Genomic DNA, 27,643 nt, shown 5'->3' on the forward strand with positions numbered 1-27,643 from the left:
GGAGGGGGTAGAAAGACGACGAATCTGTCTTGACGGCGGTCTCGGTGCGGTGGCCTCAATAGTGGTCGCGCTGCCTTCAGCTGCCGGGCTGTACGTACTTACATCGTCGCTCGTGTGTGTGCGGCTGCTGCTGCTTTTTTTTTTTCGCTTCCCCGCCCAGCGTCCACAGCCGGCAAGGTCGTTCCGATGCTTTGAAGCAAAGGGCGGCTCCTGCGGCGGAGCGAAAAGTCGTCGGTGAGATATGGCGCGCAGTTGCACAACGCCTGCGTATATATCCAGCTGGAAAAGCGGAACCGACTGGTCGGCTCCGCTACGCAACATTTCGTGGGACGATTGTTGAGCGACCTGTGAAACGCAAAAGATGTATCGCCATACGCAGTCACCTAATTCTAGTTCCCCGCCGCGGTGGCTCAGGGGTTACGGCGCTCGGCTGCTGACCCGAAAGACGTGGGTTCGATCCCGGCCGCAGCGGTTACATTTCGATGAAGCCGAAATTCCAGAGGGCCGTGTACTGTGCGATGTCAGTGCACGTTAAAGAACCCCAGGTGGTCGAAGTTTCCGGAGCCCTTCACTACGGCGTCCCTCATATCCTGAGTTGCTTTGGGACGTCATACCCCAATAAACCAATAAACCTAATTCTAGTTATTTTCCCATGGAAGTGTAGCTGAGGCAAAATGCATGGTGATAATTAATTTGTACTTCAAAGGCCCTCTGGGGACATTATGGTGATAAGTGGCCTAGTACATCATTTAATTAGTTTTTAAATGGATGGAGTTCTTCGAGTCTAACAAGGCGCAGCTCCACGTAGACAGTTGGCAAGAAAAAAAGCTTTCCTACAAAGCAGCTATTACAGTGTACGTGCACTAAAATATACGATCGTTTTGTTGCGTACGCGTACAAGGCCCCTATGTGTCTTGTGTACGTGCATTTTTCACTGTGTGGCGTTTATTTGTGGCCTGTATGCATCCCTTCCATCATGAGCCACCAACTAGCTCACAAACAAATCCTTCTTTAGAGGACTATGCATTGACTCCCAGAATACCTCTCTCTTTAGATAGTTCCCCGCAGTAATATATCTATGTTATACCAATAACACAACGGCCAGCCTGCAGTAGTTTATATCAAAGTACCGACAGTTGAAACACGCAGTGGCTATGACTAAGACTAAGTCACCGATGGAAGTTTAAGTGTGCTGAATGACATTTACCAAGTACTGTTTGATATTCTCCCTGAATCGTTTCGTGGAAGAAGCCGTGTCCTGTCCTGTTCTTTTGTCATTCTTTTTTTTTCTTGCTCTGTCTTAGTGCGGCCGACCAACCAGCCCTTCAGAACGTATTGCTCAATCAACAAACCCCTCTTGCAAATGCCGTCATTGTACTGTGGACTCTCTGTCGCGGGAAACAGAAAAGAAAAAAAAATCTGGAACGGAGACAAAAGGGCGCAGGGCAACTGTGCACTCTTGTGTGGACGACTCAAAGACGGCGGATCCGCAACAGAATAGAAAAATCGGACAAGAGAAAGATGACGGCATTTCACTGCAACAGCGCAGCAAGAGTTTGATGACTGCACCTAGCTTTGGAACAAAATGTTATGATTCGTAATTTCCTTCGCTGCATAGCCTGTTCGTCCTGTCTTCCTTCTATCCCTCTCCCTTACCGTCCCCCTTTTTCTTTTGAGAAAAGTCAAGCACTGAACGTTTTCTTTTCATTTTTTTTTCTATCTTCATGACATCGACCTTTTCGGGAAACTGAACTCTGTCACCATCACAAATGTCACTTCCATGTTTCATGACCGCTATTTTATTATCATCACACAGCATCATTTATACAGATTCACTGAGCGTCCTTACAGCATTAAACTTCAAAAATGCCACGGAGCCACTGATAGGAAGCATCATACACAATATAGTAAAGGTCACAACACAAAAACATGTTATAAAATTCTGCTGGGTTCCCAGTCACGTTGGTATTAGGGACAATGAGAGAGCCGACATGTGTGCTGCACAAACCAGAACCATGGAAATTAAACATGTGAATTTGCCTCCTAGGGATTACATGAAGTTAGTGCATAGCAGACTAAGAGCCAAGTGGCAAGCTTCTTGGGAAAACGAAGGACACAACAAGCTGCATACCATAAAGCCCATTTTAAAAGAATGGAAATCATGCCGCCATAAAGAGCGTTTTATCGAAGTAATTTTATGTCGTTTACGCATAGGTCACACACACATCACCCATAACTTCTTATTAACAAAAAAAGACAAACCTCTGTGCTGTGAAGTGTGTAGTGAGGAGCTCACAGTAAATCACATTTTAATTTCTTGTTTGCAACTCGAAGAACTTAGAAAAAATTTTTTTACGGTATTTTACAATGAACACATTCCATTTCATCCCACATTGCTTTTAGGCGAACAAACACTTGTCGAGTTTTCACTTGTTTGTAAGTTTCTAAAGAAAGCCAATGTTTTAAATCTATTATAATGTAACCTCTATACACTTAACAAAACATCATCTAACCTTGTGTTTGGCGCATGATAGCCTTAGTTGCTTATGCGCCATAAAACCCCATATAACTAACTAACTTTTTTTTTTTTTTTGAATTCACCGTCGATTTTCTTCATGCGCCCTTATCACCCCTAAAACGCCCTTTACACAGGGAAGCGTGTCGGCGGTCAAAAAAATCTCCGCTTTTCTGTGCGAAGTGTTCTCACTTTTTCTTTATTAGATTTCGTGTTGTTAACTTCGCGTTTTGTTTCTTTCGTCTTTGCAATTTATATTTGCTGTTCACTAGCTCTGGAACCAAACCAGATATCGCCCGTTTTCTATGTTTGTTTTTTTTTTCTGGCAACAAAGCTGTATTTTTGTTTCTCACTTAGCACGTGGACTGTGCATCAACTCCCATTATGCGAGAGGCCTCCCTCGTCGTCCGTATACAGCGGGTATAAAGCCGCTGCACCATCTATGGCGAGGAGAAACTTGCCCAGCGTGCTTGGTACTCGGAGGCCAATTGACGCCTGCGGGTATGACGTGGTCGCAGAGCTCCTAGTCGTTTCGCAAATGACCGGCTGCTCTTTGCGTCACGTTTCGGAAGGAGAATAGTGTTTCGTTAAATGTCGGAAAGACCCGTTGACGGGCTTGTTGGCTGCTGTAGGAATAGTGGTTACGCGCAAGAAACGGAAGACAAACACGGAGGCAGGGAGCCGTGACATGCGCAGCTTTCCACTGTCTTCACAGTTATTACCTTGCGCGTCCGCGCGTTTGTGTGTGTGTGTGTGTGTGTGTGTGTGCGTAAGGCGTGTTCTGATTGTTCTCCAGTATTTGTTCTCTTTACAGCTGTGGCATACGAGTCTGGCGTGCTTTGCCCGGTTAGATAATTGTAGTAGTTGGTTTTAGGGAAAGGAATGGGCGCATGCAGTAACTCACTGTCGGTGGACACCGTGAGGGAAGGGAGGAAGGTGAAAGTGAAAGAAGAGAGAGGTGAATAGCGTAGTGGACGGCTCCGGAGTAATTTCGGCCATGTGGAATCCTTTAACCTGCGCCACCCGCCGCGATGGCTCAGTGGTCTGAGCCGGAGTACCCGGGTTCGAACCCGACCGCGGCGGCCACGTTTCGGTGGAACGCATAGACGCCCGTGTGCTGTGCGATGGCAGTGCACTATAAAGGTCCCCAGATGTTCGAAACTAATCCGGAGCCCTCCACTACGGCGCCTCTTTCTTATTTCACTCCCACCTCCCTACCTTCCCTCACGGCGCGGTTGAGGCATCCACCGAGATATGTGAGACAGTTACTGCGCCTGATATCGCCTAGCGTGTGCTGACACCCGTGAAGTCACTTGTGAAAGGTAATCTACCGACCTTTCAGCAAGCGCTACGTAGGCCCGCTTCATATTGGTGTTTGGAGTCCGTTTAAGCTTGCTATTGGGATCATGATTTCCCGATGACTTCCGATGTATCTTTAGTTTCAAAAAGGCTTACTATCTGTTTGTGCTGGAAGATGAATCTACCGTGTCGCCGCGCGTTCTTTGTTTTATTTTTTTTCTGCGCTTACGTCGACACCTGGCCCTCTTGAGTGATCGGCTGCCGACGTCCGCAGCCATCGAGATAAGAGGCCTGAGTTACTGTGCATTTTATTGGTCGGTTCTCCACTTACAAGTGGCCTTGTTATCGGGAACGCTCAGTATATGACCTCATTATATTCTACTCCATATGCAGGTTGTGAGCATTTGCCGTTTCGTCAAAGTCAGCGGTGAGAGGTTGTAGTTGCTAAGCACGTTGTTAAGCTGGTGCAATCGCTGAACAAAGGCAACAAACCGCTCCTATTGACTAGCAATATCTCTCATGGAAGTCTTTGAGTAATTCTTAAAAATAGGTTTTTTGAGGTAAAAAGAGGGGTTTTTCAGCATAGTATTACCTAGTGTTGGCGGACACCAGAAAACTGGTGAATCGTTTTTAGTGAGCTGGTTAACTAAATTTAAATAATTAACTTTTTAACTATTAGAGTTAGGCGCCTAGTTGCATATAGGGATCTGCAGCTGGTCGTTAGTCATAGCCATATAAGTTTTTAGAATTTAGAAAACGCGATTACCCTGGCGCTGTGGCTCGGATCATGTTTTTTTACTATTACATGCACTGGAAAGGCTGCTGTGTCTGCTTGCTTTTCGAAAGCCCATGTATTTTGGCACGATGCAGCCAGTTTCCAAGATTCACATCAGCGCGTTGCCCTCAAGCGGCGCTCTCCAGGCATGTTTCCTTACCCTCATTTTTTTTTTTGTCTTCATATTTTTTGCCCTCAGATATGTCTGCGCACAGTTGGTTGCAGGTATAATTGCGTCATTTACACCAGTAGCGAGTTACATTCTGCAGCTTCTCTACACTCAGTCCTGGATCGGCCCAGCAGACGAATCAGCAGACTGGCTTTTTTCAGCGTTTTGTTTCAGCCATTGTAAAGTAGCGTGAAAGATCGACCGCATGTAACATCGTCCACACCAGCGCTTGAACTTCGTGCCGTCTGCTCTGCGCAGCGCGCAAGACGACGTCTAGCGGCAGCACCTGGTTCTAGACACTCAGAGATGCGTCCTCTCGAACCAGGTGCTACCGCTAGACGTCGCCCTGCGCGCTGCGGAGCGCAGACGGCACGGAGTTGCGGACGACTGTACTTCTCTCAAAGCTCAAGACATTTGGCCCGACCTCTTGTCCCGCCGGCGTGCCTTTTTGGGGGGACCTCCGTCTCGCGGCTAATATGGCTCGGGGCGAGCAAAGAGAAAGAAGGAAAAATGAGGGGGAGGGAGAGAAAGAGGGGGTTTGCCCGATGGCGTCGGATATACCAGTTGCGCGCGGCTTGTTTGAGTCAAGATTGTGCCGCCCGATTACGCGGCCGACTGTATATGGCGTGGAGGGTTAAGCGTGACGCATGGATTACAGAATTACAGCGTCGCGGAACGCAGCGGGGCGCCTATGACCGCGGCCACCGAACGCCGGAAAAACAGGTCGCAAACCCCTCTTTGGCCTGACGGGGCTGAGGCGCGCGCGATGAGGCTTGGCCAGTGGATTCTGCCTTTTGATTGGCTGGCGCTGTAGCGGTGACTTCGTTGGCACTGCACTACTGCACGGCGTAGGTGGCCAGGGTTCGTAGATGAAAGAATACTTGGTTTACCGAGCCCTGCTTGCTACGCAGGAAAAAGTAAAAAGAAGCAGTCGCGAGGGTTCGCAGGGTGACCTTGAGATCTGCGGATTGTGTGGCTCGTTTTCTGCATATTTTCCTCCACATGCTTGTTCCTGGTTTACTTGCCAGTAGGGTCCATATTTATTCCCCCAAATGCCCCTGGATAGGGGCTTCACCTGAGGAGTTGGGCGACTTCGGCGAAGGACGAGTTCTCGAACTCCGAGATTCGGAACGAATTTTTCTATAACTGCGAAGCTTCTGAGGAAGCTGTGAGGTTTCGTTTGTAGCCGGATGGCTGTGCTATAATGTGGATGCTAAAGAGTAATTGCTGTCGAATTGAAATATGCTCCACAATGGAGATTTCCCCTAAATTCGTTGGACTGACGCTGCGAGGAGGTTGCTGCAGCTGTGTCGTTCCCGACGTATCTGCAGGGTGAACGGCGTCGTAATACGTCGTAAGCGGAAAGTGCTCACGCTGACTTGTTGGCCGGATGAACTGAAACATATGAGGCGAAAATTCGAGCGAATTGTTGTGCGCCTATCCTGGGGGAACAATAGCGGCTGACCGGACACGAACGCTAACAGAGAATGCCGATAGCTGTTGTACCCAGAAAAGTAAAAGATAGCGTAAAAGCAATGCTTTAGAGAGGACCGCGCGAACAAATGAACGTTGGCCTGTATCGTACTTATACAGGCGCAGACTAATCAGAGAGACCACTCTCACCAACAACAGAGCTTTCATAAGCTCTCATAAGACCGAACGAAATGTAGGTGTCGCCACCACCGGTCGATTTCGCAAGTAAAATGCATGCGTGGACACAGGTTTGTCGGCACAGATCCCTGAGTCTACGTTCAACTGCCATTTACTTCGTAACTGTGGCGACGCGTCATTATCCCTAAGGACGCCACAAGTTTGAATCGGCTGGCGGGAAGATTTCTAAGTCTAGTTTTTTGGCGATAGATGCGTCTTTTGCGTCGGAACAATCGGCAACATAGCCAGAAAGAGCTTGAGAATCAATTTTTACTGAGAACAATGATTGGGTGGAGTTGCCCTGACTGTCCCTATAGCGAGGAGAGAGCGAAAAGCGATTGTAACAGGTTCTCTGCCCGAAGTTAATCTGCGTTTACTAACTATTCGGACATGTTTATCTGGAAGTGACGTATGTCTCAACATCTAGTGATTCTATATAGTACCGTGATAGCATGTGTAAGTGCGTTGTTTGTACACTATCGGTTCCTGGGCGCCGCGCCGTTTCCGCGGCGTGCGCGTGTTGCTCGGACATTGCTGACATCAAGTGCGATATACGTTCCATGTTTGCTGCGTTAGTAAGCGCGAGTGGCTCGTGTTGTGCAAAGAGAGGCAGAGGTTGCTATTGCATGCCTCGATGTACACAAGCGTATTCTGTGTACTCAGTCGCCTGACGTCTGTTCGAAGCTCCTCCGTCGTTTGTTATACGGCCGTTTTCCTTCTTCCTTGGCCAAAGCCTACAGGTGCGGACAGCATGAAAGGGAACACTTTGCTAGCATGCCGCAAGCGTTGCCATTGTCTTCTAAGTCAATTTCGTTATCTCTTTCCTAACATGTTACAAAGGCGTAGTTTTGTTATGAGCCGTTGCCTGAAGGGGCCTGGCGATTACTTCGTTATAGCCGTAGCTTCGTTATAGCCAGAGGGAGAGAGTGACTTTAATGAATATAGGATAGGTCTGCCTGGTTATTAGTCTAGCACGGTACTCCAGGTGAGGGTGAAAGAAAAGATGGTTACAACCAGTGTTGGCCGAGCTTCCAAGGGTAATCTTCATTCCTTCGTTATACCCATTACTTCGTTATAACGAGTTTCGACTGCAGTTTTGCAAGTTTGGTGCATAATTGAAAATAACTGGATCGTGGTGTTGAGTTCGAACCAAGTGTTCCCTTTTATATCGCTTGCTATTGACTGGAAATAACTCTCTCTCTCTCCTGCCATTTACTACGCCGCGTCATCCGGGCGCGCATATATTCGCGGTCGACGAGGAGAAACTGACAACGCTGGAAGGAAGGACGGGGCGCGACCTTTTTCCGTCTTTTTTTTCTCCCTTCCGCGAGAGCGACGCCGAGGCCGCGCAGTTGGCGTCGGCGGCAGGGGACGTCACGAACCCAGCAGCGCGACCGCGGAGGTCTGTGACATCCATAGTCAACGACTTGTTGAATAGCGTTTTCTGTCCGCCCGCGCGGCTCGGCTTCCTGCTTTTGCCTGCTGTTGACGGCCTCCCTTTCCCTCACTCTATCTCGTGCGTTCACTCACGCACGCGCTCACTCACTCGCTGTCTCGCTAGTCTTTTTTTTTCTATTGTGTTTGTGCAGCGCGCCTATTCAACGTTCTCCCGATCGGCGAAAAGACCTAGTTTTATGCATTGCGGCCGACGACCGGAGGAGCTCATAGTAAAAGGGCGTGCATGCTAGCGCCATGGTAAGATGAAGGGGTAGTTGACGCAGTTTTCAGTGCATCGTCCGTTTCCTTGCGCACTGCGTTCAGCTTTCGGGGAGCCCTCTCTGGGCAAATATGGATGGTCTATTCATGCTCATAACCTGCGCCTTCGGACCTCGCAGAGATTGAAAAAAAACTGTGTGTGTGTGTGTGTGTGTGTGTGTGTGTGTGTGTGTGTGTGTGTGCGCCTGTGTGTGTGAGTGTGTGTGTGAGTGTGTGTGCCTGTGTGTGTGTGTGTGCCTGTGTGTGTGTGTGTGTTTGCCTGTGTGTGTGCCTGTGTGTGAGTGTGTGTGTGAGTGTGTGTGTGTGTGAGTGAGTGTGTGTGTGTGTGTGTGTGTGTGGGTCTGTGTGTGTGCCTGTGTGTGTGTGCCTGTGTGTGCCTGTGTGTGTGTGTGCGTGTGTCTCGCTGCTTGACGGCATGAATAAACGTCTCCTTCGTGGAAGCCAGGAAGCTGTAAAACCCATTAAAATGTCGACCGATGTCGATAGATTTGTCAATTCTAGTTCTCTTTACTTCCAATGGGATCAGGCGTGCGCAGACTTCGCGAAAAGTAAAACTGTGCCAAAAGCAGAAGCAAAACCAAAGCATTTTAAGATTTAGTGGAGAACAATGGCTTAATAAACATCAGCAACTAGTGGCGACTAAAATGCACATTTTTCTGCACTTGCGAGTGACGATTTTGCGACGAGCGAGCTGAATGGTTCACCTTCATAAAACGCGTGCTGGAAGACTAGGATAGACACAGGGCTAAACCCATGGTAACACGTTATTTCGTATGGATTGGAGCAGCCTTTTATTTCTTTTAAGGTTCCATCTATTCGACCGCACGACCGAGTGAAATGTGCACGCGTATTGAGATGTAAAGTCTGTGGTTCATATTCCTATGTACAGACTGCATACATAGACTTGGTAGTCTCCTTGTAGTCCCATCAATGAGGACTAAGTCGATACCTCCACGTTTCGCGCGCACTGCTGTAACGTTTTAGTTACGGCCGTGGCAGTATACATATAGCTTTCGCCTCCTCCCACCAACATTTTTTTCGGCGACAGCCGTTACTGGGACGCCATTCCAAATGGTAGTGTAACTGAAGCCTGTTGTGGTGGTTGTTGTCGTAGAAATCCGCAAGGGAAAGAAGCGAAGGGAAGGGAAAGAAGCCGGTATTTTTAGGCGCTCCTGTTTTTGTATGCAACCTTGCCTGAGGAGTGCGAAACAGCGTCACTCGTGACCGTGGCCACGGGTGATGTGGAACCTCCCGTCAGACCGCGGGTATTCGCAGAAACGATCTGGTGAGAAAAATAACTTCCGGAGAGTTCCTTTGATGAATTTACTCCGGTGAAGTTACTCCGGTGAAGTTACTCCGGTGAAGTTACTCCGGCGTGGTTACTCCGGCGAAGTTGCTCCGGCGAAGTTGCTCCCGTGAAGTTGCTCCCGTGAAGTTGCTCCCGTGAAGTTGCTCCCGTGAAGTTGCTCCCGCGAAGCTGCTCCCGCGAAGCTGCTCCCGCGAAGCTGCTCCCGCGAAGTTGCTCCCGCGAAGTCCCGCGAAGTTACATTAGTTGCTCCCAAGAGTTACACTGTTAGCAAAAAACACCCAAAAGGGAGTAAATGGCTTGTCCTCTAACGCACACCCAAAAGGAGGTTTTTTTACTCCATATGTATGGTGTTTATTTACTCCCCTATATAAGGGAGTTATTAAGGAGTGAAAATGGAGTAAATTTTTTACTCCCTTATAGAAATGGAGCCCGAAAACGGCGTGATGTTTATAGTTTATCTATCCTCATTCAGGCTCATTCTTACAGTGACAGCGGTGGCAACGGGCTGTAGCTCTGCGGGCCGCCCCGGCAACCGAACTTGGGAAACTGCGCTGCCCTAATGCAACTCCGCGTCCCGGATTCTATCTGCAAGCCCAGCCGCGGTGTAGGCGGCAGGAGTCGTCTGCTTGTCGTCTCCCTTTGCTCTACGAGCTCGTTTGGTTGGCCGTGTTTGTAGATAAAGGGACGTAACATTATAATCAATAGTTAAAAACTGAGAAGGAGTCGCTGGGTAGTTTTCACGGTCATGCACCACGCTATATTTGACTAAAAACCAGAGCAGAGAAGTTGAAAACACCCCTGATGGTAGTTTGGTATGGCAGTGTTTGCTTCCATATTCACTTCATTAAGGCTTGGCTTTTCAATATGACTGAGGAAAAATGTAGCCTCATGAGCTCAATCAAGAGACCAGGGTTGACACTATGTTCTATAAAAGTTCCATGTTCATAAAACACATAATCTGCTGCAATACATTGCGAGGCCCACACTGAAAAAAGCCTGTGAGAATTAGGCCTAAGCGGGGGCTGTAACGGTCATGCACCACGCTATATTTGACTAAAAACCAGAGCAGAGAAGTTGAAAGCACCCCTGATGGTAGTTTGGAATGGCATTGTTTGCTTCCATATTCACTTCATTAAGGCTTGGCTTTTCAATATGACTGAGGAAAAATGTAGCCTCATGAGCACTGGAGGCTTCACAGTAGCGATTCAATTATGTACCGTACTGTAGCGGAAAACGGCGACAAGCCGATATCTTGTACCGCGGCAGGCGCCCGTGAAGGAGCAGAAGTGAACGGAGATCCAGCGACGATGGTAACCAAGCGGTCTTCACTCACCGCCATTATCAGACGACTGACCAGAAGCAGACGAGACGCTAGGTGGCGGGGCGCATTACACAAAATGCTGTTTTTTTACTCCATTTCGGCACTGGTGGAGTATTTGGCACAATTAACTCCCTTTCTGGACTGGAGTAAATGCTGGTAAATCCTCATTTTAACTCCATTATTCCCTCATGGGAGTAAAATGGAGGACAGTCCACCTTTTTACTCCCCACTCATGGAGTAAATGTTTCCACAAATGGAGTAAAAAGGGTGGCCGCCACCATTTTTACTCCCTTTTGGGTATATTTTTGTTTACAGTGTACTTCGGGAGAGTTGCTCCTGAAGAAAGTGCTCCAAAATGATACTTCTGCAGAAATTACTCCCAAGAAATGTTGTTACTTCCACAACATTACCCCCCGAAGTTGCCTCCAAAAAATCGCGCCCTAAAAGTCACTCCTGAGAAGTTACTCCGAGGGCCATCCCCGCAGGAAGGAGTAAGGTGCTATACTGTGCCCTTGTATGCCACCTCGTACGTCACCGTGACTGCCAGATCCGTCACCATGACTGGCTCTGCATTGGAGAGAGTCGAGGAGTGTCGGCGGTGCAAACGAGGGCTCGTCGGAAGCCGCGGAGACACGAAGACTCGCGGCAGCTCTCTAGGTGCACGACGTGAACGACTTTGAGGAAACGTCGCGGCGGCGGAAGTGGCGCGGCGTTTTAACGAATCGGCCACGGCACGCGGCTTCCGGTCTTATGTACGGAACTGCCTAACCTCGCGAGCCGCGGGCTTGAGGAAGAAATAAAGTAAATCTCGGAGGAAGAGAAAGCCCCCATGCCGGCTTCTCCCCTTTCAGCGCGGTTGGCGCGGTCCTTTTAGCGTTCGACTGCTCGCTAAAAGGGCAGATGTTCCGATTAGATAGGAAGCGCCGGCGCGCTTTCGTGGGACGTCGGAATAATTCAGTGTGCTTAGTCGACGGGCGCCACTTTCGCTTTTTTTTTTTGCCCGCCTACCTGGCTGACTGCGTTTGCGAAAACGGGCGAAAACGACCGCACGCCGCCGCCGTAGCAGCAACGGCGGGGAGGTTCCCGCTATATAGCGTTTCCTTTCGTCGCAAGCTTGGTCGCCCAAGCGCGGAGAAGAAGCCAAGGAGTTAAAAGAGCGCGCCTCGGCGAGAGATTTCGGAGATGGAAATGGGTTCACTGGAGTGAGCTCGTCTGGGGGCCTGGAAATAGGCGTGCTGCCTTCCTCAGTCTTGCACGTCCTTGCCGCTTGAGGGCGCAGCTGTATGCTTTATTTTTTTAATCTTGTTGGCGAGTTGGGACGAGGAGGAATTCTGAACGCGTGTTGGGCGGCAGTTTCTCGGGAAATTAGTTGCGTCAGGGCGTCGGCAAGCATATTGGTCAATTACGCGTGTCAGCAGCTTGGAGCCTCTACCGTTCGCACGGAAAGAGTGTTTTGCTTGGTAGGAGGTCTGTTGCCATCGGAAGTTGCAATCTATGTAGCTATGCGTCGCGGTCGATGACCGTCTGTTTTTCCGCGGTATACTTTTCTCCTTTTTAACCATGCAGTGCACGCGCCTTCCAGAGCGTCGTACATCGAAAGAGCTGTGCGTGACAAATACTGGTTAATTACTTCGAACCGCGCGTTTTGGTGATTGCGAAGCAGAAAGCAGACACACGTACATGTGGTGCAGCAACCATATGAATGTATTATTGCGAAAGCAGTACTACTTGCACTTTCACGCCTTTGCCGCGGCGGTGACCACCATCGTGCCGCTGCGGTGACCACCATTGACCTTCGTTTGACCTTGATTGCATTAGATTGGATTGGACTGGATTAGTTTAGATTAGATTACATTGGATTGGATAGGAGTGGATTGGATTGGATGGGATTTGATTGGTTAGGATTGGATTGGATTGTATAACCGATGCATCACCACAAGTCTAACCACAAGCACCACCACCAGCTACACTACCAGCTGTACCATGGCGTAGGTACGGATATTGCTTTCGCAATTACCGGTCTTAACCAAGCTAAGCCACAGGGAATTTTATTCTCGTTAATTCGAACTCGTTTGATTGTGTTATAAAGGCTGTGCGTAATTACAGCTGTGCACAATCTGACCTAACTTTTCTCCCCTTCAAGTGTAAATTATATAGGTTCAGGTTTATTGGGATTTAACGTCCCAAATCGACTCAGGCTATGAGGGAGGCCGTAGTGAAGGGCTCCGGAAATTTCGACCACCTGGGGTTTAATTAACGTGCAGTGACACCGCACAGTACACGGGCCTCTAGATTTCAAAATCTTGTGTGCATGGAATGGCAAATAGTTTTTGTCAGCAGGTTAGGAGATTACAATCGACAGCTTTTCCGGAAGAGATCTTGCTTGTGTGCAATAAAATCCTGAGGAAACTAAAGTTTCAAGTTTCAAGTTTATTTAATACGCACATAGTAATACAAATACAATAAAATCAGTACAGAAGGAGGTCCCATAGTACACGACTGTCGGGGGGACCTCCTAGAACAAATCAAGTGGGGTAAAATTGCAAAGAATGGAAGGCAGTGTATCAATTAGCATAAATAAACAATCTACAAAAAAAATTTACAATGTTATGTGTGAAAAACGGAACAAAAAGTATATACAGCAACAACTTTGTAACATAATGCAAAGAAAATGAGACTTTAAACAAGGATTACTACTGTTTAGGCATGTGAACTACACAGGAAATTAATTAAGTACTCTTTAATGCGGTGATGAAATGAGTGAACAGTAAACGACGCTTTAATTTCACATGGCAAAGTATTCCAACAGGATATGCCGGCAAATATTGTGGTAAATTTTCCATAATTAGTCCTCACTTTAGGTAGAAGAAGATTATTACGCTGTTGAAACCTAGTAGAATTAGTATTTATAAGCTGATCAGGAAAGCCATCAATATGAGCATGATGATTAATTACCTTGTAGATAATGATGGATAATTTCACAGTGAATAACTGTTGAAGTGGAAGTATGCGCAAGCTATGATAAAGTGGTAAAGAGTGTGTTAGGAATGAACTGAATGACATGAGCCTGATGGCCTGATTCTGAAGGCGCTGAAGTCTTTCAATGTGAGTGAAATATGTATTTCCCCAGCAGGACAAACAGTAGCTAAGGTGACTGTGGATATATACATAATATGCATAATATATGCATAGTCTTTTAAGAATTGCCATCCATCAGAGCAGTCCGGTATGAAGAGATATGCGGTTATACCATATATCATCTTTTGTCACATAGATTAAAGAGTGTAGGCGCCAGATATGGTGAATATTCAAGTGCTGTTCTCAGCCCCCCAAAAACTTTAAAAAATATGTGCCATAGTAGATAGGAAAGCAAAGGCTAAAAAACAAAAAAAGAACAACCGGTGGTAGAGCCTGCAAGATAAAACACCAAAATAAGTTCACGCCGTGTGCAGAAAGGGTAGTCTGTGACACTGAGTTTTCTTGTGGCAAGGAATACATCGGCCAAACCGGAAATTGTGTGAACACTCGTCTACGTCAGCATGATAGGTCGTTGAGAGGTCCCCCATCGCCCAACCTTGCGCTACATAACAGAGATTGCCCCCCTGAATAATATCCCGAGTTCCCCCGATAAGAAAATGTGCGCACCTCTTTTCCATGAGACAAAAGTTACTTGCAGGCATAGGGGAAAATTAACAAGGGAACTGTGTGAGGCATATCACATCCACGTGAATGGTGACACGTGTGTAAGCACAGCTTCGGTGCTTCTGCATGACTGTGAGATTAAGTATCTTGATTCCCATGATTAGAAGTGTCTGCGGAGAAGCATGCGTCCTGGTTGTTGTTTTTTTGGAGAGCACTAATACCCGTGTTTTTTTTCCAATCAACCTCAGTTGTTAGTCAGCGCTTGTCCTTCTTCTTTATTCGTTCTTGTCCGTCGTCGCTGCGCTGTTTTTTACCTCTTCAATATGCACCATTTCGCTGAGTTTTGGTTCTCCTGCGGTTAACACTATCTCACTGACTTTCCAGACACCTGCGACTTTACGCTAGAGGATTAACCGGAACTTCATGAGGACCAGTCGACGTCACTGGCCGGAGGGGTATACCCGCCGCTGCCTTCTTGAGTTGTATCTGACTGCAGTGTAGGGCAAGGTGACGTGGTGTTACTCTGTCGTGCAGGGTCACATTTGAGCATGTCAAGGTAACCAAGATACTGCTAACTGTTCCTATAGCTCTTTCGCCTTCATGCTATCCGAGAATCGCGTCAGAACTATAATTGGCTGTCTTCCAATTAGTGCCGCGGTTGTGGACTGCGTCTCGCTCATTTCTCGCGAGAAATAAAAATGCCTAGAAGGATGAAGGTTGTATATGCTTTCGTTGCTCTGAACTTGTTTTGTCAGGGCCTAGCATTACTCTATGCATAGTTTCTTTCTTATTTTTTTTTTTTGCGGTGCAGCATATATGCATACACTGCGCACTTTAAAGCATGCCTAGTGCTTTTCAGACGCACAGACGATGACATATCCCAAACGTGCGTGAAGTTCTACCGGTTTAATTCGTACAGTTGTCACGCTACCAGTCTTTGCTCCGTGACGATTTCTTCCAATCACCAGAAACATTTTTTTTTTTCCACGCCGCGATCACCCTTTCAAAGTTAAGCGAATTTCATGCCGCACTTCTTTTACGAAATCATTCATACCTCGCACTATAGCTATGGTTTGGTTTGGTTTCTGGGGTTTAACGTCCCAAAGCGACTAAGGCTATGAGAGACGCCGTAGTGGAGGGCTCCGGAAATTTCGACCACCTGGGGTTCTTTAACGCGCACTGACATCGCACAGTACACGGACCTCTCCTCCAAAGAAATTCAACCGCCGCGGCCGGGATCGAACCCGCGTCTTTCAGGTCAGCAGCCGAGCACTATAGCTGTAGCCTAGTGGAACAATCTGCCATCGCACATCGCAACTGGAAGTCACCTTAAATTTTAGGACCTCCTAATACAAATATCTGTCTAGCATTGATCGTTGCTTGTCACTTGTTTCATTCACGTGCATTGTTATTTTGGGTATAATCAGGTTATTTTGTGATTTTCACTAGTATTATGTATCATTATATGTATTGCACCTTTGAGCTTACCTTGTGATACCGGTGCCCGCCCCTCCGTGTAATTGACTAGGGGGCCTGTAGGGGCATATTGCATAAATAAATAAATAAATAAATAAATAAATAAATAAATAAATAAATAAATAAATAAATAAATAAATAAATAAACTTTGGGATCGCCGCGCCGATCTTCATTGGAGCAATGTGTAAGCAAAACTTCCACACACTATATCGACGTCCGTGGCTGTTCTGACGTCCATGTACTATATCGACGTCTAAGTATTTTTTCGCGTTTCCCACTGCAACATTTTATCACACACTACCTTTCACTGTCACACTTTCGCACATTAGAATGAAGTAATCGTGCGGACAAAAATAGCGGACACGTTTTGCGGACACTTTTTGCTGACGCGACATAGCCATATAATGCTTTCGCATTAATGAATAAATAAATAAATAAATAAATAAATACATTTAATGCACATGTGTGTCCATCCTGCGTGACTTGGCGCTTCTCGTTGCATCAGCGAATACGAGTCAACAACCACTCTTTTGTTTACCTTCGCGAGGCGGCGCGCGGATTACAGAACCACGCACGTCTCGCGGCCTTGCTCTTGTTTCGTCGATTTCATCGGATCGCCGCGTATTATATATCCGATGGCCGAGGAGGTTTTTCTGAAAAGCGCGTTTCCCTGGTTGTGCTCTCCGGTGCGTTAATTGGTTATCACGCCGGCCGTTCTTATCGTCTGCGCTGGCGCGAAGGACAGTACGGCTACGGTATACGGCCGACCGAAGAGAAAAAACAAACGAATATTAAATACAGCGACGGCCGTTTGAGCGCGCCCGCGGAAGCCGGCACACGCCGCGTAGTGAGGGGGGGGATTCTTGTCTGGGCGAAGCTACAGCGGCGGAGTCCGGGAAACAAAAAAAAGGAGCCAAAAACTACGCGGAGGCGGTTGGGAAGCAAAATGTCCAAAAAAGAACGACGAGAGCGAGCAAAAAGGAAAACCTGTCTGGAGGAGCGCGCGGGCTCGCTCGATCCAGATTGAACCTATCGGCATCGCGTGCCGCCGCCGCTGGGCTGTTGCTTCAAGGGGACCTGCCCCACTTTCAAGGTGGGAGGTGGGAAACAAGCAAAGACAACAAGCGGGCCGCGTTGGTAGCCCCCGGGCGACGCGTGTATACGTTCGCCGGGAGCCCCCCCCCCCCCCCCCCCCCCCCCCTGCACTGACCAGTCGCGAGTGGGTTTTTATTTTTCCCCTCCCTCCCGGGCACCTCACTCGCAGGCCTGCCACGAAGAATGCGCTCCCCGGTTGGGCCAGGAATGCCTCGATTCTCGAAGAAAATGTGTGTCGGTCGCGTCACGAATGTACTGTCCGTCCGCGAGCACATGCAGCTGGATGCACATTTCACATGTAGCACATTGCACTTGTAGCACATTGCACTTGTAGCACATTGCACTTGTAGCACATTGCGCATGTAGCACAGTGTACATGTAGGACATTGCACATATATATGCACATTGCACATATATAGCTATACTCGCTGGTAGAAATGTTTTGTGAATTCGGATTTATCCGAAAAACCACGATTTTGTTGGCAGTCTGCCTTGGGCGCATCATACCAGTGGCTTTCCTGACATTTGGATGCATTTAATAGAGAAATTCTCAGTGTGCGACATATAGCGGGTAAGTTGTGCGACAAAGGGGCAGTTGAACACGACTCTCAAACAGTGTGGAAAAAAATTGAAGGGGACGCTTTAGCTCTGTCTCAAGGGTATGAGACGATAGCGTTACTGGGTTAATAGAGAATTTTAGTTGTACCACACGGTAAATACGGTAATTTCTATCGTATGGCAACCGTTCTTAGGCAAACCTGGCGACGATAGCAACGGTAATGCATTACCGTATTTACCGTAGGGCTGTCCGGCTGCAGTAATTATATATTGCCTATATGTGTGGAATTCGTCATTCTCGACTTCTAGGCCCACTTGAGTGCCCAATACCACCCGTGGCGTAGTGGTGCAGCAGTCAAGCAGTTAAGCAATGCCTCACTGCCCTGGGACGGAGTCACTGGATAAAATTTGTGGAGTACTACGACTCTTCTCTCCCCATTGCCGGATTTGGAGGCTTCATGACTGGCCCTGAATGACTATCCCAGAACTGAAATCTCATCCGTGGTTCCCTATGGCAACGTTGTTATTATAAGCGTAGTTGGTTGGCACAGCTAACTTCGGAGATAACGTGATGGGCACTAAGAATAAACAGGAAACAGTAATGTTTGTAACTCGTTGAAGCAGCGTTTTGCGCGTGTATATATACGGGCCCTAGAGGGAAGCCCAGAGGCTTTGGAGGCCCGCTGCTCTGTGGGAAGTCCCTACAATTATTTTTTTTTTCAGGCCTTATATGGTCCATTAGCAACAAAACACAGCGTCATTGTCGGCGTCCAGGAAAAGTGATGCACAAAAATTCCATAATGAAGTCATCAGCAAAGAAGAAAAAATTCTTCCTGTAGTGCAGGGAAGTCAACCAAGGACCATCAGAGTGCAAGGCGAGCGCGCAATTGTGTGCTCGTCTTGCACTCTGATGATCCTTGGTTCACCTACAACAGGTTCACCTTTATTCACCAAGAAAACAACGCGGCTATGTGGTTTGTGGGTTAACCCACAAACCACATAACCGCGTTGTTTTCTTGAATATGTATGGTACGCCATTATGAAACCAATATCTGGCACCGGCACTCCTTGTCAAGAGTCACAGGTGCCTGCATATGTGTCGAGTAGCCTTGCTTCACTGAAGTCTGTGACATGAGGCGCTGCACTTTTGTGTTGATCACATGCACTTGCCCAAGGATTACGCAAGTTCTGCGCTTGCCAGTGGAGAGTGGACAAAACTAGTGGAGACTGTTAGTTTGAACACAGAAACTAAACCACACTTCCCCTTTAAGAATTTATGTAGAATGGCAAGACTGAGTTAGCGAAGTGGATGTGACTCAAGAGTGCCCTTTGCTTGCGTGTGTTTGTGCAGATCCTGTTCTGCACGCTCAACACGCACAAGGTGGACATGAGCCGCCTGCTGGGCGGCCAGATTGGGCTGGACGACTTCATCTTTGTGCACCGCCGGGGCCAGCCCAAGGAAGTGGAGGTGCTCAAGGGGGAGGACTCCCTGGGGCTCACCATCACTGACAATGGCGCCGGCCTGGCCTTCATCAAGCGCATCAAGGAGGGCTCCCTCATGGACCGCATCGGATTCGTGCAGGTTTGATCTCCACTGAAGCCTTTTTATGCGAAGCATACTAGCCGCACAACCAAGCTCTCCCTTGCTGCGCCGCGCGCGGCCGCGTAGGTTCCACTTGACCTACATCGGCGCACCACGTGATATGACGTCACAACAGCTGTGAAAGTTGGGGCTCAATTCGTGCGCTCGCTTGCAGACGCGCAGCCTCCGCCGGCGGTATGCTTCGCATCCTAGGCTTAACCATAAGCTAAGCCAGGCCATTTTTCTTTTCGCCTTTTTGCAGTTGGTAGCCAGGTGCTGGAAGTAGTAGGAGAATATGTCTATTTAGGGCAGGTAGTGGCAGCTGATCCGGATCATGAGAGGGAAATAACTAGGAGAATAAGAATGGGGTGGAGCGCATTCGGCAGGTTCTCTCAGATCATGAATGGCAGTTTACCAATATCCCTCAAGAGAAAAGTCTACAATAGGTGTATCTTACCGGTACTCACCTATGGGGCAGAAACGTGGAGGCTAACAAAGAGGGTTCAGCTTAAGTTAAGGACAACACATCGAGCTATGGAAAGAAAAATGATAGGTGTAATGTTAAGAGATTGGAAGCGGGCGGAGTGGGTGAGAGAACAAACACGCGTTAATGATATCCTAGTTGAAATCAAGAGGAAGAAGTGGGCTTGGGCAGGGCATGTAATGCGAAGGCAAGATAACCGCTGGTCCTTAAGGGTAACGTAGTGGATTCCAAGAGAAGGCAAACATAGCAGGGGGTGGCAGAAAATTAGGTGGGCGGATGAGATTAAGAAATTTGCGGGAATATGGTGGCCGCAGCTGGCGAAGGACAGGGTTAATTGGAGAGACATGGGAGAGGCCTTTGCCCTGCAGTGGGCGTAGTCAGGCTGATGATGATGATGATGAAGCCTTTTCTTTGCCTGGTGCAGACCATTATATGTTAGCTGTGACACTCTTTGGCCAAGCTAATCTTGCGCCATTAAGATCAAATCATCAAATTGCAGACAGTGGGACAGATGGCAGTGCACAAGCTATTATCGACGACCAAGCGGAACGCATTGCCCTGCAAGCATAACCACTCTAGGAGTGCTGTCTTCATTTCTGTCAGCACTAACCATTCATTCTTGTACTTATTGTGTTCTGCTGTTGAGTACTTTCTGAGTTCCAAAATTTTGCTGTCCGGTTTTAATGTGCTGTTTTTATGTCTTCATTGTTGTAACCTTATTCATGTGTAGTGCATTTGTTCATTGTTTTTTGCCCCCCCCCCCTTCCCCAGTTGTTCCTTATGTACCCCACATTGGGCACTTTAGTTACGCAAGTTAACAAAATGTAAGGTACCAGTAGTTTTGTTTAGTGATGCCTATCTGCTACAAAGCTGTGCCTTTAAACAGAGGTGGTGGAAAAAGCAGTGCACCTTTTGAGGTGGTCTTGGATGAAAAACAAAATCAAAGGAAAGAAATGCATGATTAACAGGGTTGGACTCCTCATGTGCCAGTTCACCACAGTTGTTCTTCTCATCGAAAAATCTTGCAAATAATATCACAGCAAGCCCACGATGAAAATCAATGCTGTCTGAACAGTGTACCAAAATTTCTCGAACCAGTGCTCTTTTGGTTGCCTTGTGGATGCTGTTGAATATCTTCAGTCTTTGTATGTGTTTCACTGATTGGAATGCCTCACATTGGACTTTCTTTTTTTTTTTTTTGCAGGTTGGCGACCACATAGAGCGCATCGACGACAGGAGCATGGTGAACTGCCGTCACTACGAGGTGGCAAAGGCACTCAAGGAGATCAAGAAGGGCTCCACGTTTACGCTGCGCCTTGTCGAACCTCTCAAGGCTGGCTTCTGTGAGTTTGCCACAAAAGTAGATCCTGCTGCCACTCGATTCCCCATGATGCTCAGTTGAAATACTCCATCACAAAGCACTCTGGTTGCTATAGGCGCGCACAAGTCTCTCCATGGCCTGTGCACTCTTATGGAAACAATGAGGCCATAGGGCTAAATGCTCACAGTAGCACTTTATGGCTTGTCTCTTACGGAAGGCAGTAGAGAATATGGTAGAAAATTTGCACCCACCCCCAAGTGCATGCTTATGTCAGCTGCTATCACATTAGATAATCTTGCCAGGATTTACTTCTGCGTCATGTCCCTCCCGTGCATCACTGGCTGTGTGCATGTATTTAGATATAAACCAGCATGCCCCTGTGTTAATGCTGTTTTGTGTTTTATGGCACATAAGCAGTTAAGGCTGTCATGCACCTAACACAGGGTTAGAAATGTCTTGTTGTGCTAAAGAACAGTAAAAGTTGCAATTTATTTAAAACATTTCCTTCCCATAAAAACTTACGCACATGAAAGGTCTAAAACTGTAGTTTCTCGTTAAAGCTAGGGTGATGTAGGGAATTTGTACGTAAAATGGCATGAAGTGCTGTTTTGAAATGAAATGACCTGCATCGCTGCTGGCTTGCCATGGTGCATTGGATGAGTTACAATATTGGTCAAATGTTTAGGGGAATCCCCCAAGGTGGAGTAGATTTGTAATATGGGAGTAATTAATCATTGGCATCCACCCGAGCGCAGCCATACGGCTACAAAGGAAAGCTATACAGCTTTCTCAGAAACTTCGCAGTTAAAGAAAAATTCGTCCTGGTCCGGTGTTCGAACCCAGGACCACCGCTACACCGGAGCAGTCGCTCTACCAATTGAGCTAACCGGGACGGCAAGCTTATGGTAGGGCGAGAGTGAATTGATCAATAACTCGAAGTGGGAACTGTGTTGGTGAAATGTTTAGGGGAATCCCCCAAGTTACAATAGTTAGTGTACTCAGAAGGCTGTTTACGCTCGGTATGGTGGCAGGATTGAAACACTGGTAGAAATGTAAGCATGCAAGACGCAATACTCTTGGTGGTTGACCGACTGCATGTGTGCTGAACAACGAACTGCAATGGACAGACACATTGTTCGCGAAGTGACGTGTGAGTTGGCTATTGTTATCACCCCGTCATGAAGAGCTGCCACTGTATGTGCTTGTAGGTTCGGCCTGTCCCCATACAATGTCTTCTGTCCCCATACAATGTCTTCTCGTACTTTGTGCAGCACACATAGGGCCTCGAAGTGGGGCGACAGCTGGCCAAGCAAAGAACAAGGCTGGCCTAGGGTCGGGCAAAGAGACTCTGCGATTGCGCTCCAAGGGTCCCGCCACTGTGGAGAAGGCGGTGAGTTTTTCTCTTAGAGCCTTGCCATATTTCACCTTCCCTGGTGGAGCAACATATAGCCTGTTATTTGGTTGAATGTTACCGCTGTAATAACACGGTGTACGCATCAGGTATTGAATGCTTTTCTAGCAGAGGTCACTGATGCGCTTGCGTGTAACCCCAAGAAACCTTCATATTTTTTTTTGCTGAAGCAAGTGAGCACAGTTCAAATGCCAAACCATGCTCCGTAATATACTGGTAATATGTGTTGTTTTATGCAACAAAAACAGCGTAGTATTTTAGCCTAGCAAAATTCGTTTCATTCAGTGACACTCTCAATTCTTTAACTTGCAGTTTGCTACACAGCACCTCTCATGAAATGTATTAGCGGGAATCATTAGTGGTGCTGTTAATTGCATTCCTTTCAAGCTGCATGTGATTGCTTTGGTTCGTCATGTGCCATATGTGTGGCGTGGAGTACTTTAACTAACCCGGCAATACAGTTCCACGTTCAGCACTTTTCTTCTTCCTAGTCTGTGATGCATAAGGAAGTTGTATTAGCTCTTTTGTGCTAGCAGCTCTGTGCTTTAATTCTAGCGAAGGACAAAGTACATTAAGAATCTGGAGCTTGCTTTATCAGTTTTCTGCCAGCTTACATGAAGGCTCCTGAAACAAGTAATGTAAAACAAGCTGGCATGTCTCTCTGTAGAGCTTTTTGTGTGCTCATATAAGATGTTATTGGAAAGTTTTCGAATCGTCCTCGTAAAAAAAATTAGAAATGTAACATCAGATCTGAATTTTCACTGTAAAGCAATCCTGAAAGGCAAAGCAGCAGCAGCAGCAGCAGCCAAACGTGCAGATCATGAGATGTGGCACTCTGATGGTCATGCGAGTTGATACATTGCCTTTATTAAATTTAGTGCACTAATGCTGCAAAATACATTGACTACTTCTTCGGGAAAAAGTTTGCGCAAAAACTTTTTTTTGTGTCCAGTGAATGAATGAACGTTTCTTTCGGTGAGTGCAGTGAGATGGTGGACCTTCTTGTATACTTCCATCAGTACCACTCTTGAGTTTTTCTTTTGCCCATACAGTTGCGCAATGCTCTCTGGAACAGTTTCCTATTTATGAAGCGCTTCACTGAATTTAAACTCGGAGGTTTTCATTGTGCTTGAAGTAAACTGGAGGCAGGGGGTAAAAAAAGCCATTATTAACAGCATTTATTGAAAACATTTTTTTTTTTTCCAACATGATTAACAAAGTTTTCAGTGGTGTGCAGTTATTGTGCTGTTTAGTGTCTTGCTTCCTGTGACATTGCCAGTTCTGAAGCTTCTCATTAGCACCATCGCACAGGTGGACATAGGATGGCAGCCAGTTTTCTGCCGTCTTAATTCGTTAATGTAACAGTGTGTTGACTGAGGCTTTAAAGGAGCACTGAAGACAGCTCCATCCAGTTTCTGTCAGCAAGCAACCTGTCGTAAAATTTGCATTCTTTTTGTTGCGATATTCAGCACCCTAGTCCGATTTGCCCTCAGTGCTGAGGATACAAACGTGAATATAGCCAGTGAGGGTAAATTCACCAGGAAAGGAATGCGGATACAAGAGAACCACAGAAAGACAGCACTGGAAACCTTCTTGTGTAATTCTCTTCCGTATGCCAGTTCTTTCCAGCTGCCTGTCAGCTCTGGTGAAAAATTCACGAATTGCCCCAGCAAGCCTTGGTTCTTCAAAGAAAGCCACTTGCTTTATCAGGGTAGTCAGGTGTGCAGTTATTGAACCCTGTAATTCAAACAACTTTGGAGTTTTGAGCACTTCTTCAGGACAAACATAGCTGATTATAAATGGGCACACTAGCTTCGGCAGCATTTCACGTTAGTACGTAATGAAGTGTAGTTTAACCTCTGCGCCACTTCTTAACTGCTTTAATAGATTCGAGTGGGTGCAACTCGCATTTTTTTTTTCTGTGCAGCCTGACAACGTGATCCAGGCAGCAGTGGACAAGATAAATGCTCTGCTCGAGTCCTATATGGGCATCAACGACTCGGAACTGGGTAATGTCACTTTTCGTTATACTATGCTTCTGGTGAGGGCTGTTACTTTCCTGTGTGACAAATGAAAAGGACTTGTATCTGCCCAAATATTTTGATGCGCATACCCACTGGTCCTGTAAGAATTTCTGAGTAGCTTATTTCACTTCGGTCGGGTATATTTTTGTGTGTCCAGTACATTGCACACATATATTCTATGACGGCAAATGCTATAAGACCATATCTGTGATCACTTGGACATCATTTTATTGCATTAACCATTGTCTGCAATAACAGCAGGACTAAAGTTTCAGTGTGCCATTACCGACTCAACCGTATTTCTGGACTCAGTTTGTGAATCACGTTTTTTTTTCTCTGTAGCTACTCAGATCTGGGAGCTTGGTTGCGAGAGGCCAAACCCACATGAATTTGTGACTGCCGTGGCCGATTCTGACCTCGATGCCTTTGGCTTCACTGAGGACTTTTTGTTTGACATCTGGGGCGCAATCGGTGACGCCCGGGCTGGTCGGCTGCCGACCAAGGACCACACTGCACGCACTGACCTCTGAAGTCCCGAGCACAAGCTATGGGACTCAATCCTGGGAAGACATATCACCTGCGGCGCATTCCCTTGTGGGTGGGCCAGAGGCGCATACTGTTTGTATTTAATCTTTAGGGGCCAGCTTGGCATATGGATGAGCTATGAGTTAACCAACTGTGGTTGCTGCTGGACTGAACTGGCCAGATTGCACATTGCTGCTCCATGTCCATGAAGTCAGTGTGGACAGTGTGCTTGTGCATCGTACATCAACAGTCAAACAGGAGTCCTTTTCTTTTTGTCTTTATGAGACCAACAGGTCTTCCTTAACAGGTATCCCAGATGCGTGTATGCATGCAGACTGAATGTAATCCCAACTTCCAAGCCATGCCGAATGACCCCCTTTTTTGGTAATTGTAACTTCCTGATGGGCAATGGACCTCCCTTGGACATCCTGCTGACATCCGCTAGACGTCCGCAAGACCTCCAGGGAAGTTTCAGTGCCCACTGGGTTCCCGGTTTCTTGCTCTAGCAGGCTGATGGAATGCAGAACAATCTACCATCAACTGCGACTTCTATTTTTGGGCTTTCGTGAAGGAGGCATGAAGTTCCTTTCACCGCTCTATCGTGACATTCCAGATGTTCAGGTTGTGCAGTATGCTGTGACTACGCATTCTTTGAGGTCTGATTTGTTTGAGGCTTCACAGCATCTTTAGCTAAAGGCATTCGAAATGCTCTTCTGATTTCACTTTTGATTTCATAATGGTGATTTTGCTGTTTTTGTGTTTGTGTGTGTGTGTGCTGTTCAGACTGTTCTCGAAGGCTATTAACCTTTTCTTTTTAATATATAAAGTTCACACGAACATGTACAAACACTTTACTGTGCAATCTTGATAAATCGCATCTGTAATTGGAAGGCCTTCCTGTCCTGGTCATATCTACTTAGTATATTCAGTTACTTGTGCCTCTGTAGGCATCGCGAACTTGCAAAACAGACAGCACATATCAACTCGCTATTCGCGGAAACAATCCCTTTATCAAGCACGTACGGCAAGTTTGCTATCTCGCTTTTGCCCCTACTGATATTTCACAAGAGAGTGTATTTTGTAGGAAGCCTTTCTACAGCGTCTATAGAGTAGCACACCTTTTTCATGTAGGTTCCAAGTTCTTCCAATCCATTGCTCATACATATACAAAGACTACGAAGTTTTACTGACATAACATTCCATGAAAGGGCAGAAGACCTTTGAAGCTTTTGCATATTTTGCTTTGTGCCGGTTTTTTACATGATTTTGTGTGATCCATCTGCGTGCATGTCTGTCTGTTTGTCTGGAAAGAGATTCAGTGTTACTGCTATGCTTGGAGGTGGCTTGATCGTATAGGAGCGTGAGTGGTGTGAGGATGCTTGAGCTATTTTGCTGCTATCGAGATGCGAAACCTGCGTTCTCCAATCCGGTTGTACGATATTTAACACCGCATCGCAAACGTATGCAAGGGTTGTGAAGGGAGCTCCACTCTAATCCGTCCTGCAAACTGCGCACGACAGTGTATTTTTGCATGGCACAAGTATTTAGTGGCCGACGGTTAACGGGGGACGTTGTGCACAGAAAATGTTGTAGACTATTCCTGCCGACCCTTCAACTTGGATGCTGTGTGCTGGTACGTTTTCAGCCGACCGACATGAAGTGCCTGTGCTCTTTTCGTAGGCCCATGCCAAACCAATTTTGGGCAGCTGCAGTTCTTACAGGCTATCGTTTAAGGCACTGCAAATCTAGCACACTGGGTATTTTGTGGTCTTGTGCTTCAGGCCTGTTTTTCCACATGAGATACAATGGGCCGTTGAGAAATTTGGGCAGAGACTGCTGTTATAAAGTTAACAATGAGCATTTGGGTGCTGGGAAACCATTGTGTTGTGTAAAATGGAGATGGGGTACAAGATTTGACTTAATGAGCAAGCTGTATGAGTAGAAAGCTATTTTACGAGCATTTCAGGATGCTGCAGGACATGTCTTCGGTGTTCCTGCAGCTAATTACATGTAAAGTAGCTGAGAAAAGTCCCATGCCAGATGTGCTACAGGTCAGCTGTGCCTACTAAGTGGACATGCAAGATTAGTAGACATCGGAATAAGTGGTAAGAAATGGTATCTTCCCAGCAGTAAAGTAAGCTTGCTGAATTTGCAGCGCAAACTAAGGTTGAGTTTTTCGGAAGTTTTTGCAGGAAAATAATGAAGCGCTTTTTTCTACACTAGATTCATAACTTAGCATGGCAACAAGACCGAAATTTCTGCAAATGAACTGCAAGAACACTGTAAAATGGTTTTTCAGCCATTCAGTGGCCGTCTTGTAATCGGCTTCTTGCCCTCGCTTTTGTGTGGCGATCGTTTGTGCAGAACATCCACTAGTCAGACATGGTTCTTCTCTAAACACTAGGCAAGGGATGTTGACAGTAGGTAGTTGTACTGTGACCTTGTCTGTGAATAAACCATCTTATTTTTCACTCTGTTGTGCACAGTACTTTTCGTTTTTACATCTTTTTTCCAAGCTTCTTTGAAATTCAAAAAGAGGGCACACACATATCTGGATTGTGTGGTTGTGAATACAAGAAAAAATTGTTTTTGAAGAAAAGAATTGACTCTAACTATCTCGCATATCTCGGCGGACACCTGAACTGCGCCGTAAGGGAAGGGATAAATGAGGGAATGAAAAAAGAAAGGAAGAAAAAGGTGCCGTAATGGAGGCCTCTGGAATGATTTCAACCACCTGGCGATCTTTAACGGGACTGACATCGCACAGCAC

General features: G+C 46.8%; 1 protein-coding gene across 1 annotated transcript in view; it reads left to right on the forward strand.

Annotated features, from left to right (window-relative positions):
* kermit (PDZ domain-containing protein GIPC-like protein kermit) overlaps nucleotides 1–27,344 on the forward strand; it is a 48,879-nt gene extending 21,535 nt beyond the window's left edge. Inside the window, exons 2-6 of the mRNA XM_089547396.1 lie at nucleotides 18,878–19,108; nucleotides 20,797–20,935; nucleotides 22,185–22,303; nucleotides 24,252–24,333; nucleotides 24,691–27,344. Of these exons, the coding sequence (XP_089403522.1) occupies nucleotides 18,878–19,108; nucleotides 20,797–20,935; nucleotides 22,185–22,303; nucleotides 24,252–24,333; nucleotides 24,691–24,878 (759 nt within the window). The 3' untranslated portion in view covers nucleotides 24,879–27,344. The remainder of the gene's footprint in view (nucleotides 1–18,877; nucleotides 19,109–20,796; nucleotides 20,936–22,184; nucleotides 22,304–24,251; nucleotides 24,334–24,690) is intronic.
* Nucleotides 27,345–27,643: the final 299 nt, after the last annotated feature.

This window comes from Amblyomma mixtum, chromosome 1 (assembly GCF_055824585.1).
Source record: "Amblyomma mixtum isolate Tamu chromosome 1, ASM5582458v1, whole genome shotgun sequence".
Classification (NCBI taxonomy): Eukaryota; Metazoa; Arthropoda; class Arachnida; order Ixodida; family Ixodidae; genus Amblyomma; species Amblyomma mixtum.